The 12986-nt window shown below is 38.1% G+C and overlaps 1 protein-coding gene across 10 annotated transcripts in view; it reads left to right on the top strand.

Annotated features, from left to right (window-relative positions):
* The window catches only part of NAV3 (neuron navigator 3), a 527200-nt gene extending 517275 nt beyond the window's left edge, over positions 1-9925 (top strand). For 9 of the 10 annotated variants that reach the window (XM_064655607.1, XM_064655608.1, XM_064655605.1 and 6 more), the window contains 5 exons: positions 796-867; positions 1300-1496; positions 2102-2220; positions 4876-5079; positions 7261-9925. In XM_064655607.1, the coding sequence (XP_064511677.1) occupies positions 796-867; positions 1300-1496; positions 2102-2220; positions 4876-5079; positions 7261-7380 (712 nt within the window). In that variant the 3' untranslated portion in view covers positions 7381-9925. The remainder of the gene's footprint in view (positions 1-795; positions 868-1299; positions 1497-2101; positions 2221-4875; positions 5080-7260) is intronic. The other variant, XM_064655602.1, reaches the window with a different exon arrangement.
* Positions 9926-12986: the final 3061 nt, after the last annotated feature.

Raw genomic sequence — 12986 nt, 5'->3', positions numbered from 1 at the left:
CCATTGGAAACTTAGGACTCCTGGCCCTTATGTGCTTCAATAATTTTAACCCTCTTCAGCAAAGTACTTAGTTGTCTGCTTCACTTCATTTACATGACTCCTGTGCTTCTCAGTGAGATGTAAATTTAAAACAAAATTTAAGTAAGTACTTAAGCATTTGACTTATCCTTTGCACCCTGTCAGATTACACAAGCTCGTTAGTACCATGAGGACATCTTATGGTAGAATAAGAATTACACTTTGTAATAGTGGAATCTGGGATAAATCATGGCATGCAGAAGCAGCTGTATATCTAGCAGACTTGCCCTTCCCACAGTTTATAGCAGTGCAGAAGTATGGAGTTTGCTGACTCCTTTATTCTCAAGCAAGACTGAAAATACTGTTTTCTGGAACTTGTACTAGCCTACAACATTGGTTATTTCTGCTGTAAAAGTGCCATCATAGGGACTTCCCTTCGTAAAATCAGGGCGTGAAATGTCTTACTCATGAGATTCATTGGCTTCTGAAATTAAAACACTAAGGTCTACTGCAAAATTATGAATTACATTAAGACATGTTTGCTTATTTATTTCTTTATTATGGATAAATACTAGGAAACTAAAAATGCGCAGAGAGGGAAATCATACAAAAATAAACATTTTTAAAGGACACCTCAGAAATATTGTAAATCTAAGTCTACAATACATCCAGAGACTCTCTTGAAATTGGCATAGTGCAGATAAGAAGAAAAAATATTCTCCAAATATTTGAATGAATTCTCCCTCAAAAAAACTCCTACTGCTTTTCTCTTTTCAGTCCCTATATTATTGGAACTATGAACCAGGGAGTTTCTTCTTCACCAAATCTGGAGCTGCATCACAATTTCAGGTATGTTCACCCTGTATGTACTGTGGCTGTGTTTGCACAGCTCCCTGCTTCTAAGCCCTTCTTTGATAAATATTGATCTTGTGTCTCACCACAGCAAAGTATTTTAATTTCAATGTCTCTCCTCTGTTGATGGGTTTCTGAATGGTGTTGGGGAATGGTGAAAGAAATAAGATAACGTCTGGCACCTCTAGCAAGTTGCTGAAGATGATTGCATTCCTGCGTTTCATTTGTCTTCAGCAGTGTCTTGAATTCCTGCTGGAACCTGAAATGGCTGTGTTGAAGTAGTAAGCAATAATGAGGTTTATTGGAGCAGTTTTATACTTGCTGACTAATGAGACTCAGAAGCTTATGGCATTACTTTCATATATATGTTTAAGAGGAAATAATGTATTTGCTCTTTATCGCTGCTTGACATTTATCTCTTCTACCCAGGTGGGTGCTGTGTGCTAATCACACAGAGCCTGTTAAAGGTTTCTTAGGCAGATATCTGAGAAGGAAACTGATTGAAACTGAAATAGAAAAGAACACACGCAATAATGAGCTCATGAAAATCATTGACTGGATCCCCAAAACATGGCATCATCTCAACAGCTTCCTAGAAACGCACAGCTCTTCAGATGTAACCATTGGTGAGTCCATTGGTGGAGTTGTTGGAAATAAGGATGCAAGCTGAAGGATATATTGTTCTTTTAAAAGTTGTCATCTCTCAATGGGAAGTACAACATAGGAGTGGAGAATTTGTCTAGTTGTCAGCAAAACTGACATAAGAAAGAAAATATAATGAGAGAGTTTGTATTTCCTGGTATTTCTTCCTTCATTGCTAAAGACTTTCAAGTAAACCATTACAATTTTAAAAGATTTTTTTAATAAAATTACCTCAATAGCAACTCTCTTAAGCTTAATTTTTTCTTCTGCTTTCACACTGCAGTATAATTACAGCAATAAAAACCCTTGGACCTGGTGTCTTTTAATGGAATAACTATGTTAACAAAGAAGTCAACCTTTTGTATAGCTTTCCCAAAAACTTGTAAGTGTTCATTGGGCCCTAAAATTAGATAAAGGGATACTAGTTCATTTTTAATAACAGGAGACTGATAGCTTCTTTACTGTAGTCCTGTATTAGTATTCTCTTCTCTTGAGTTTGCTCCAATAGTATTATTTTAATTCTGCAAAGATTATCTTTAATGTGTGTTCCACAGTTCCACCTTTTTTAATACACAATTTGACTTCTCAGGTCCCCGTCTCTTCCTCCCTTGCCCTATGGATGTTGATGGCTCCAGAGTGTGGTTCACAGACCTCTGGAACTATTCCCTGGTGCCATATCTTCTGGAAGCTGTGAGAGAAGGTCTTCAGGTATGTCATTTGTTTCCTAGAAAATTTTTGAAATTCTTCTCATAGGCTTTCTCCAAGCTACTTTAAACCATTGCATCCTGGTATGAATGCTGTTGCATTTGCAAGGAGAAAATCTTTGGAGGGATTATAGAAATCAGCTCAAATTCCTTTTAACCTGCTCTTACTCTGATGTATGATTGCTTTGTCTGCTCCAGCACCAATATCTTCTATTTTATGAAGTGGGTTTCTCCTCTGTGACTGGAAGAAGGTGGGCTTTTTTCCACTGCCTAAAGAGTTCACGGCAATGCTAAATACAGGTCAGATTGTCTCCCTGAGTCAAGGCAGTCTCAGCCTACCCCTGCATGGAAAGGTTAATAAGTCCTACACTGCTGCAAGAAAATAGCTTTGGTCTGTGTATTCCTCTCCCACCTACATACACACGTAGGTACACAGGCTTGTGGAGAAAAGCTTGTGAACAGGGATATTTTCATAGAATCATAGAAAGGCTTGGGTTGCAAGGGGCATTAAAGATTACCTAGTTCCAGCCCCCCTGGCATGGGCATTAAATCAGATTGCTCAGAGCATCATCCTTAAACACTTCCAGGGATGGGACATCCACAACTTCTCTGGGCAACCTGTTCCAGTGCCTTACCGCCCTCTGAGTAAAGAATGTCTTCCTAACATATAATAAATCTCTCCTCACCTCGTAAAACTGTTTCCCCTCGTCCTATCACCATCTGCCCACATAAAAAAAACTTTGCTCTGCCTCTTCTTTATAAGCCCCTTCAAGCACTGGAAGATTGCAGTGAGGTATCCCCCAAGAGGGTAACTCTCTGGGTTATCCCAGAGGATAGATTAGGATTTCAGACAATTCCACATATTTCGAGCAAACCTAAATCTTGACATTAATCCTTTCTTTTGTCTTTCTATCTTTTTTCCCAGTCTTTATTTGGCTTTCTCCCTTTTCCTTTTTTTTGTTTATGCACTGCAATTCTATGTCCTCTAGAAAGATGCTTTGTGGAAAGGCACTTTTTTCCACACTTGACACTGAAAGAAATTACTGTACAGTGCAGAGGGGATTGTTATGGACTAATCAAAAACTGTGTAAGCAGCTGCAGTTTTTTTATCACCTTTTATTGACACAGTGACATCCTGATGTGATAGAGGTTTAGAATCTTGCCTGTTGAATATCTCATGCTTTCCTAAAACTGCTTATCTCTCTGGGACTTACAGAATATTTATGTCTTGTGCAGAAAACCACCAAATATTTGATGGAACAGCAACAGTAAGATTAACAGCACTTGTTTAGACCAGCTATAAAAATGCACTGATATTCTTCATGCTCATATTTTCCCAAGTGTACAGGATAACTGCTTAAATGAAAACTTCAATTCTGGAGCAGATGATGGCAGCATATAGAAGAAAATATGTTTGTTTAAACTGTACCAGTTTTTAGCTGGTTTGGATAGCTTTCATAGAATAACATTATTAATAATAAATAGAAATATTTTATATTATATAATTAGGTGGTCCTGGAACTAGGGATTAGTAGAAACTGCCTTTCTAGCTTGGCACTTTCCAAACTCACTTGTCAGGCACAGAATTTGCAAGCCTTGCTACAGATTCCAGAAAAGATTTCTTTTCTGTTAATCTCAGATGAAGGGAAGTGCTGTCTACAGCCTGGAGTTAGCCTACTACCTCCATAAGAAACACTTCCTCTTGGCAGATCCCTGTTGTAGCAGCCTAGCCTCAGTGTAGGGCAGAAGGAGTCTGAGTATCTCTGTGCATAATATAGGAAATTTGGCTGCCTAACCTGAAGCTCTGTCAGCAAAGGCCTGGGAGCAGGTGTTGCAGTGATAAGCACATCTGCCTCTAGCACTAAAATCCTTCCGTGTTTTACTCCCTTCAGGAGTGCAGCCTATCTAAATCCTCCATGAGTGTATGCCCTGCCAATATGCTGTTCTGTGGATTGCATGAGACTGAGGCAGGAGAAATTACAGAAAGCTTAGTCAATGGCTCCCTATCCCAATGTGTCATTGTCACAGCTAAAGGAAATCTTTAAAGCAGCAACAAAGGGATTCTCGGTTAACTTGTTGCTTGTGAATAGTAATGTAGAGATGGCTGCATTTTAGTGAGGAGGCTACCAGACCTCCTAAAATTGCAATATCCTCATTTTTACTTCCTCTGTCATCCTTCCAGATCTGTAAGCATTTTGCTCTTTCATAGTAGGGAAAAATCTATTCCATGTGAAGTTCTTCTGCATTCTATTTTGCTAGGAGAAGCGAGCAATCTGTACTGACACTTCCTAATTCACTTTAAACAAAATCCAATTAATGTGAATGCTTTAGATAGGTCTGAGTTAATTTCACTGACGTACCATAAGCAAATTACCTGAAGGTCTCATTTCACATTGTATCAAGAACTTGTGGCTCTCACTGTTGTCTACAAGTATCAGTAGTTATGAAGTGCTTTTCAACTTGCAGCCACTCTGTGTGTTGAAGGAGTATCAGTGCAGATGAAGTTTCCTGAATATCTTATATATATGAGCGCTGAGCACATTTGAAAGCAAAGCCCTTTCTAAGATGGTTTAGGTGGTTTTGATGATTTTTTTCCTGCTGTTGCAACTGGTACTGAAAACTCTGTAGAATACTTACCTATTTTATATCCATAATATAGATGTACGGGAAGAGGGCACCCTGGGAGGATCCCTCCAAGTGGGTGGCTGATACCTATCCATGGAGCTCTGCATCTCAACAACATGAGTGGCCATCGCTACTTCAGTTAAGACCTGAAGATGTTGGTTATGAAGGTTATGCATCAGCAAAGGAAGGAACAACCTCTAAGCATGTTCCACAGACTGATACAGAGGGGGATCCCTTGGTAAGATTCAGACTTTTGGGAAAAGACTTTTCAGGATGTACTTTACTGTCACGTGTGAAATTGTACACTGTACAGCAAAAATCTACTGTGTACCCGTTCAAAAATGGGCTTTTAAAATGAATCCTATTATAATTTATTAAAATGTTGAAAATGAAAGTAAAATCTAACAGGAAGGCAGGTATCATAAGCATGTTAATATGTCCCTACATTGTTTGCACTTCCTATCTGCCCAGAAATGTCTTCACTATTACAATTAATTAATTAATAGATAATTATATTATTCATTATTATAATGTTTGAGCACCACTCTTCACCAACTTATTAATCAGGTTTTATTTTAAAAACATTTTTCTGCATTGGGCAGTCCTTTGTCTACATTCTACAAATGAAGGACCAAGATATTCACATTATCTAACTTGTCAATCATATAGAATTTAGTGGAAATGGAAATTAGGCAGCCATCCTTCCATTCCTCAGAATATTTCAAGATAGCTGATGACTGTCTTAACGTAAAAAGAATGCAAGTGTGGTGGCATTAAATGGTAAGAGGTTGATTTCCCTCATTGCCATGTATTGCTTTATTTAAATACAATCCCAGACTTTTGGGTTTACCATTGCCTCCTCTGATAATGGACTATTAAAGTGCACATGTTGAACTGGATAGTGTTTTCTCTACAGATTGCCTTTATCACGATTCAAAATACCATTTTAGAGAACTGTATTTCTGGGATACAGGCAGTCCTTGGAAAAGATAATTTCTCAGAGGAAAATGCTTTTAACTCTTATCAGTGCTAAAAAAATGGCTCCTCAGCTTTATTGTTTCATATTCAAAACCAGACCTTACATCCTGAGGACATGTAGAAAATCACCTAATTTCCACCTATCTCCCAGTCCATAAGCTTTCAGATGACAATTTGACCCTGTGATTTGGGCTACCAGTGAGTGTATTGGATGAGCCTCCAACACAGCAAACTATTAAGGTGAAAATACTTGGGCAGCTTGAGTTCAGTGTCCCATCACCCTTGGTCCCTGCATGTTTTGATCAGCATCTGTATCTGACTAAATATCAGAAGCTTGAAAGTTGTGACTGGAGGGCTTGCTCCTGCCTCCAGTGGAGTTGATGGGGAGACAGACACTGCATTTATGGAAACAAAACATGTCGTGTGCAGGCTGTATTGAACACCCATCACATGTATCCTGTATTCACAAGCATGGATACCTATTAAACCTTCAGCAAAAGCTACCTGATAGTATTAAACACTGTTGAATGCCTAAAGAAAACTTTACAGTGCAGATTAAAACCATAGAGATGTAAGGATTTCTGAGCAAATGGAAACAGGGGCTTAAAACACAAACAGATAAAAATACCTTTATGGTTTTTCATTGCCTGTTTTCTGTAATGACAGCATATTTGTTTCTTGGAAAACACTAAAGCAATGTCAACGTTCCTTGCAGTCCTGAGCATGCTGACAGAAGTGAGTCTTTTATAAATAAAATCCTGATCATTACACAGGAGTTAGCCATCAAGCATCCAAGTAGTTTTCTGGGGCTTAGTGCTGCAATTTGATGATTTTTCAGATTTCAGGCACCAGTAATCCTAAAATTTAGTGGAGTCTCTACTCTCCTGGGTAGGAGGATCTGTTGCTGCTCCGCTGCTGAGGTCAGCCCATTGACAACAGATGGGACTCTTTTGTGAAGCAGTTGGCCTCAGTCTTCCCCTCTCACTCCCTCCCCATCTTTCTCTTGTAGAGGGGGTATGTTACTGTGATTGTGTTTTGAGTTGCTTTTCTAATGTAGTGTGCCTACACTATCCAAAAATTATCTGGAAGCTTGACAGTCTCCAAATATGGACCCAGATGTGCAGCTGAGATATGGCTTCCTTCCCCTGCCAGTGTTGCAGCTGCAGCCAGTCTCACCCCTCAATTAAAGAGAGTTAGCAGGCAGTTCCATTGTATCCTTCTGGCTCTTTGGACCTCTAAACTTCTATTTAAAAACCAGAAGGCAATGAAAAGAGTGGCAGTAGGAGCTGCTAACACCCTGCCCTTTCTGAAATCCTTTTGTATCGTCCCTCAGCTAGATGTCAGCACACCTCAAACAGCAAGGGAGCTTAATTAAATTTTAACACAGTCACTACAGTATTAAATGAGATGAGATTATGTAAACATTGCTTTCTTCTTTCAGATGAATATGCTAATGAGGCTTCAAGAGGCAGCCAACTATTCGAGCGCACAAAGTTGTGACAGTGATAGCACCAGCCACCATGATGACATTTTGGATTCATCCCTTGAATCAACTCTCTGAAAGGGACAAATCTTGGTGGAGGATTATGGTAAAATCTGTTTCCACGAGACCACTGCCAGTATTAAAGCAGCATGCCAAGGTCCCTGAGTGAGAATGGTGTGTTGTAGGTAGGCAGGAGACCTAATTCTGCAAAGTCAGGAAGAAAAATTGAAGTGGAAAGCTTGAATTAGTTTAATTTCAAGGCATTTCAATACATATGGAGCCAAGTGAGACTCCATTTGTCAACTGGAAAGTGCCCTAGACCAAGGGCATCTAAGCAGATTGCACACGTGTTAGCCAAACTGGATTTTTTTTTCCCTTTTCCTCTTTCTCTCTCTGTCTCTGTTTCTCTGTACAAGTTTGCAGTGAAACTTCTTTGGTTTTTTTCTCTTAGTTTATTCTGAGGCACTGCATGAATAATGCAGTCTTCTAATTCTCTTCTAACCTCTGTTGTGCCACATGGTGCTGGTCACAGGACGGCAGCGGTGTTTGTGTTATACACTACTGCCCATTCCAAAACGAGTCAAAGATGATAGTAACTCAGAAAGCACAAACAGTATTGTGCAATCACCAGAAAACATGACTGTGATATGCTGGATAAGTGCCAATTTAATTCTAACTGCCATGGTCATGGTGATGCGCTCCATCAAGTTTTTAGTACACAAGTCACAGATTTTATAAAGTTCTTTTTACCACAAGGGTCTTTTTTAACCACCTGCCCACTCCTTAACAACAGTTTTATACCAATTATTAACCAACACTGATAAAAGGCTTTTTAGGGCTTCATTTGTTTGAGCCTTTTCAGTGAAAGAAGGAACATTTCTTATGGTGCTGTCTCACTGCCTTAAAACAGATTTCTAGAACAGTTTTACAGTTTGGTTTAATTCCTAAACCATCGGTAATTTACACTGTTTTTTTCTTCATTTACTAATGAGAAAACATCAGTAACATAGTAGCCTCATACCTGTATATCATGATTTTTTAAAGTAATGGATACGAGAAAGAACAGTTGCTATATAATATTTTTATCTTGTGAATAGATTGCTCTGCCTACCCTCAGAAATACACAAGGAACCCAAACCCACTTCTACTGCCACTTAAATGCTGACAAAATCAGCTCAAATCCATTTAGTCCCATGGAATGGAATTTTTGGAGGATAGATGTTTTGAATACTTATCCAGCAGAGCTGGATACACTTGATGCAGCATGAGCACAAATATATGGATTTTTTTTCCTTTTTCTAGTTTCAGCATGTTGTTTTGATTGCTATTGTTGTACCTGAAGAATTCAGCATAAAAGAACATTGAAGCAGTGATGTCCACTGTGGAAGAGGAAGAGTTTATACTGTAAAAGTGGGTTGGTTTTGCACAGTCTATTGGGTGGGTATTGTAAATATTGAAAAAAAACAAACAAACAAACAAAAAAAGAAGCCTTGCACAAATCAAATCAAAAACAAACAAAAAAAATGTATTTTATTCTGTTGGTGTTAAGAGATGTTTCACTTGCTGAGATTTCCCGTATGTTGCAAACAAATACAAGAATGCAAACCTTAAAAGCTGTTATTACCTGGTGTGTTTGTTATGTACTTACAGTTATTATGACTATGCAGGAGCTATCAATGCTACAGTCAGCACTTTTCACTATCTATATGAAGCAAATGCATTTGGGGGGGAAAGTCTGAAAATGTTATAAGTTCACATGTCACGGCAGGCTACAAACAGATTGCATTCAGACTGCTCAGAGTAATCAGAAATGCTCTTTTACCATAAGAGACGTGAGGTTGAAATAGGTGCACATGAACAAGAAGGTACCTAAGGGCTTTGGCATTGTGTAGACATGTACTGTACACCTCCATGGATGTCACCTTCAGGATGTGTATCTGGTGCTATTAACTCCTTGTGGCTGCCCTGTGGTCACTTGCTGTAACTCAAAGAAATCAATGCAGTTTCCAAATGGCACTCAGCTGCATCGCTGAATCTAGAGGTTCCTACACGGTGCTACTGCCCTAATAAAACTCTGAATTTATGCATGTAGGATTCAGTCAAACCAACATCATGCCCCCCAAATCTAGATCCATTTCTGATGCAAAATATTAGCTCATACACCTTGACTGACTCAAAGAACTAAAGCAAAGCTGCTCTTTCTTGTACCTGTGCTCTGAGTAAACCTGCAAATCTTTTCCTGCCATATTCAGCTCACAAACACACAATATTACATATACAAAACTTCCTGCAATACATCTCAGTGAGTCCACCTAGTTTACAACTCAGAAATTGTTTGTGAAGCATTTGTCTGTACACATTTTATATTTTGTACATTTTTGATGTAACATATCATGTAAATAGACAGAAACAGTGAAATAAATCATCTGAAAATTTTTGTAGTCTTTGTAAAACCCTAATAATAAGTATTTGGTGTCATCGGACTTAACTGGATGATGTATTTTCTATTGGTTTATTGTTCCTCTAGCTTGTAAACCAGCTTGCGTATATTTTTTTGCAGGTGTGCACACTGTATCTGTCTAAATTATTACTTTGCCATTAAAGTGGAATTATTTATTGAAAACACAGTCTGATGTTTTTGCAGTCAGGACCACTCAAGAGTTAGATGTTATTTCCAATTTAAGAATAGATAAATAAAATTACAAACTGAAGGATGTGATTTTCCTGTATTCAGCAGAACTAATCTCTGTAGAAACATAATTTAGTACTGTTTCCAGTTCCTGTGATTCAGCATGATTTTTGAATGGCTATTTCCTTGGTGGGAACAGGTTGTGCTGTTCAGAAACAACTTTACAGTCTCCCCATTCTCAGGATTATTTTAAAAAACAAGTCTGTTGATTTCAGTGGTGATAAATCTGTCCAACGCTGGTGCAGTATTATGCCTTATTTTCAAACTCAAAAGACTTAGAGGTGCTTCCTCAGCAAGTATACATCAATACTGTTTGATAGAAAACAAAGAAAGAAAGTAGAATTGTGTTAGTCACCTAATCACAGACTTTGAGGATGAAAGAGATCATTGTGCTCCTGCAAGTTGCATCACCTCAGCTCTAAGTCTCAGCAGCAGGCCTGTAATTTCTCCTGAAAGTGCAATCTCTGTGAAAAGGCCTTTAGACATATCAATACAGAGTAGAAGATGCAACATCTCGCAGATAATATGGGTAATTATTCACTGGGTGGTTTGCTTTTTTTTAAGGGCTTTATTTGCAGTTAGATCAAGAGAAAAATATCCCATACTGTTATGCCTTTTCCTCTTATCACAAGCCAATCACAATCAAAACATCTTTTACAATTGTCTTTTTTGTCTTTTTGATAAAACAGGGCGCTTGCTCTTTCTTAGCTTTTCACGATAAGGCATGCCTTTCAGATCTCAGCATGTTTTTTGCAGGACTTTCTGACTACTTTGTGATTTATCAGAGTCCACTCCGAAGTGTGAGTATGAGAATTCCATGCAGCATTCCTGTGACGGTTTTACATTTGCTATAAACAGAGCTAATATCACCTTCCTACTCCCACTTCATATTTTCCCTGCTTAGGCTTCAGGGCTGACATTCACTTTCTAATTGCATCATCCCACTGCAAGCTCAATTATCTACCAAGACCCTGATTTCTTTTCATGTTGTATCATTTTGAAATACTTAGCCCAATACTGTCTGTATAAACTATGCCCTTTCTTCCTTAGATGTGTGAGTGCAAATTTATCTGTATTAAGACAGGATATTCAAATAAGCCCACCCTACCAAAGGATTCATCTGTCTAATTTACAATTCCATCAGCTTCCATAATTTCCAAAAACTGCTAACTTTCATTTTACTTTGTCTTTCAGTTTGTAGGTAAAGGTAATAAGTTATGTTTTGTCCAGAGCAGACTCCTGTTGAATCCTGGTAGGACCCTCCATGAAGATTTCTGATTTTCAGCTACATTGTTTACAGCTACTCATGCCATGGGTATATTTGTATTCTAGTTAATGTGGGTGTGAATATCAGAATGTCATACAAAACCATGTGCCTGTAACATTATAGGAAGTATGTGATGAGTCACACGGCTTCTCCCTCACTATATGTCTCCAAGGATGGATTAGATTAGCTTCTGTTGAAAATTACATATGTAGAGATGATCTTACACAGAAAGAGGAATAGACTAAAGCGATCTCAGTGTGGCTTTCATATAATGCAGTGCTGCAGTCTTTGCATTGTCCAGCTGCCATTACTTAACAGAAAATAAATGAAATTTAATTGTCCAGCTCATTCTGTGTCTACTGCCTCAGCATATCTACCTGTTAACCTTCCTCCGAAGACTTTCTTGGTGAACACCCAGATTCCTATGACAGGAATGGGATAGTGCAGCCTCAGAAAGAAAGCGTTTTTAGCAAAGTATTTTAAACTTTGCTCTTGCCTTCAGAACTCATTTTTTATGCTATCATTAGCTAGCCACAGTGTTTCCCAGCATGAGCTTTTTCTTGATAACTGAATAATGTCGCACAAATTAAATCCTACCACTGAGTTTGCAGTGCAAGAGTTCCAGATGCACTATCATGGGAGAAATGTAATGCTGTTAATAATACTAGTAGCAGAAAATAGAATCTGTCATGAAAGATAAATTAGCTAAGGTCCAGGCCATGTGATCTTGCCTTTCTACAGTAAACTGCATTTACTGTTCTTTGTTCAGTTGCAACCCTAAACAAATGCTAAATGATGAATAGCAATGAGTAAGCACACTGAGTGAAGTCCTGCCTCTAGTAACAAATTTCTTAAATGAAATAATGTTTTGCTTTTGTTAGTGTATTTACTTGTTTTGCAAGCAGTTTTCATTAAATTAGATTGTCTAATTTAGGAAACTAAAATGCATCTTGACAATTAGATGCCAAAGCTGAAAGAAAAGGCACATGGTAACAAAAAAAGCATTTACATGGTGACACATAACCAGCACTAATGATTTTATCATGCCATGAATGGATGTCTCTGACAGAACAAAGAAGCAGACCAAATACACTGTATTTGTGTGACCAAAGCCCAAGGACTTAGTGAACTAAACAGTAATTTAAATTAATGAACTGTATTTTAGGTCAGTATGCTGACTAATAGGTCAGTACACCTTAAATGTGTCCAGCTGCTCTCTGCAAGTGCAATGAGAAGACATATGCAGTCTGAAAACAGACTCTTCAGTGCACGTAAGCTGTTCCACTAATTTAGGCTACATGCAGTTTGAGAGATACTGCTTCTGTACCTCAGCTACCAGACATAATTGGGTGGCAAAATGAATAATTTAGCTCCATCATTACCACACTCTTCATATAACTGCCGTGATCTTTAGTGTACTCTCTTCCTGCTTATCCAGGTCAAACTAGTGGCACTGTATTGGACTAAGGGTACAGACTCTTGATTGTGGCTGGGGAAAGTCACACTGGGGAAAAATCTTGCATCTTAACTGAATTAACATTACAGGAAATACAAAACCTAAAAGCTATGAAAGAAAACCTTATTCTCTTATTAGTAATTACTATGATTAATCTCATTATTACTTAATGTCATTGTATTACTGCTTTTGTAGTGCCAATGTGCCTCAAATACTTTATAAATACTTTTCTGGTAAAAAAAATTCTCTTTTCAATTATAAAATTATATTGC

Source organism: Pseudopipra pipra, chromosome 5, assembly GCF_036250125.1.
Source record: "Pseudopipra pipra isolate bDixPip1 chromosome 5, bDixPip1.hap1, whole genome shotgun sequence".
Classification (NCBI taxonomy): Eukaryota; Metazoa; Chordata; class Aves; order Passeriformes; family Pipridae; genus Pseudopipra; species Pseudopipra pipra.
Note: the sequence above shows the minus strand (reverse complement) of the source record. Positions and strands in the feature narration are given on the sequence as shown.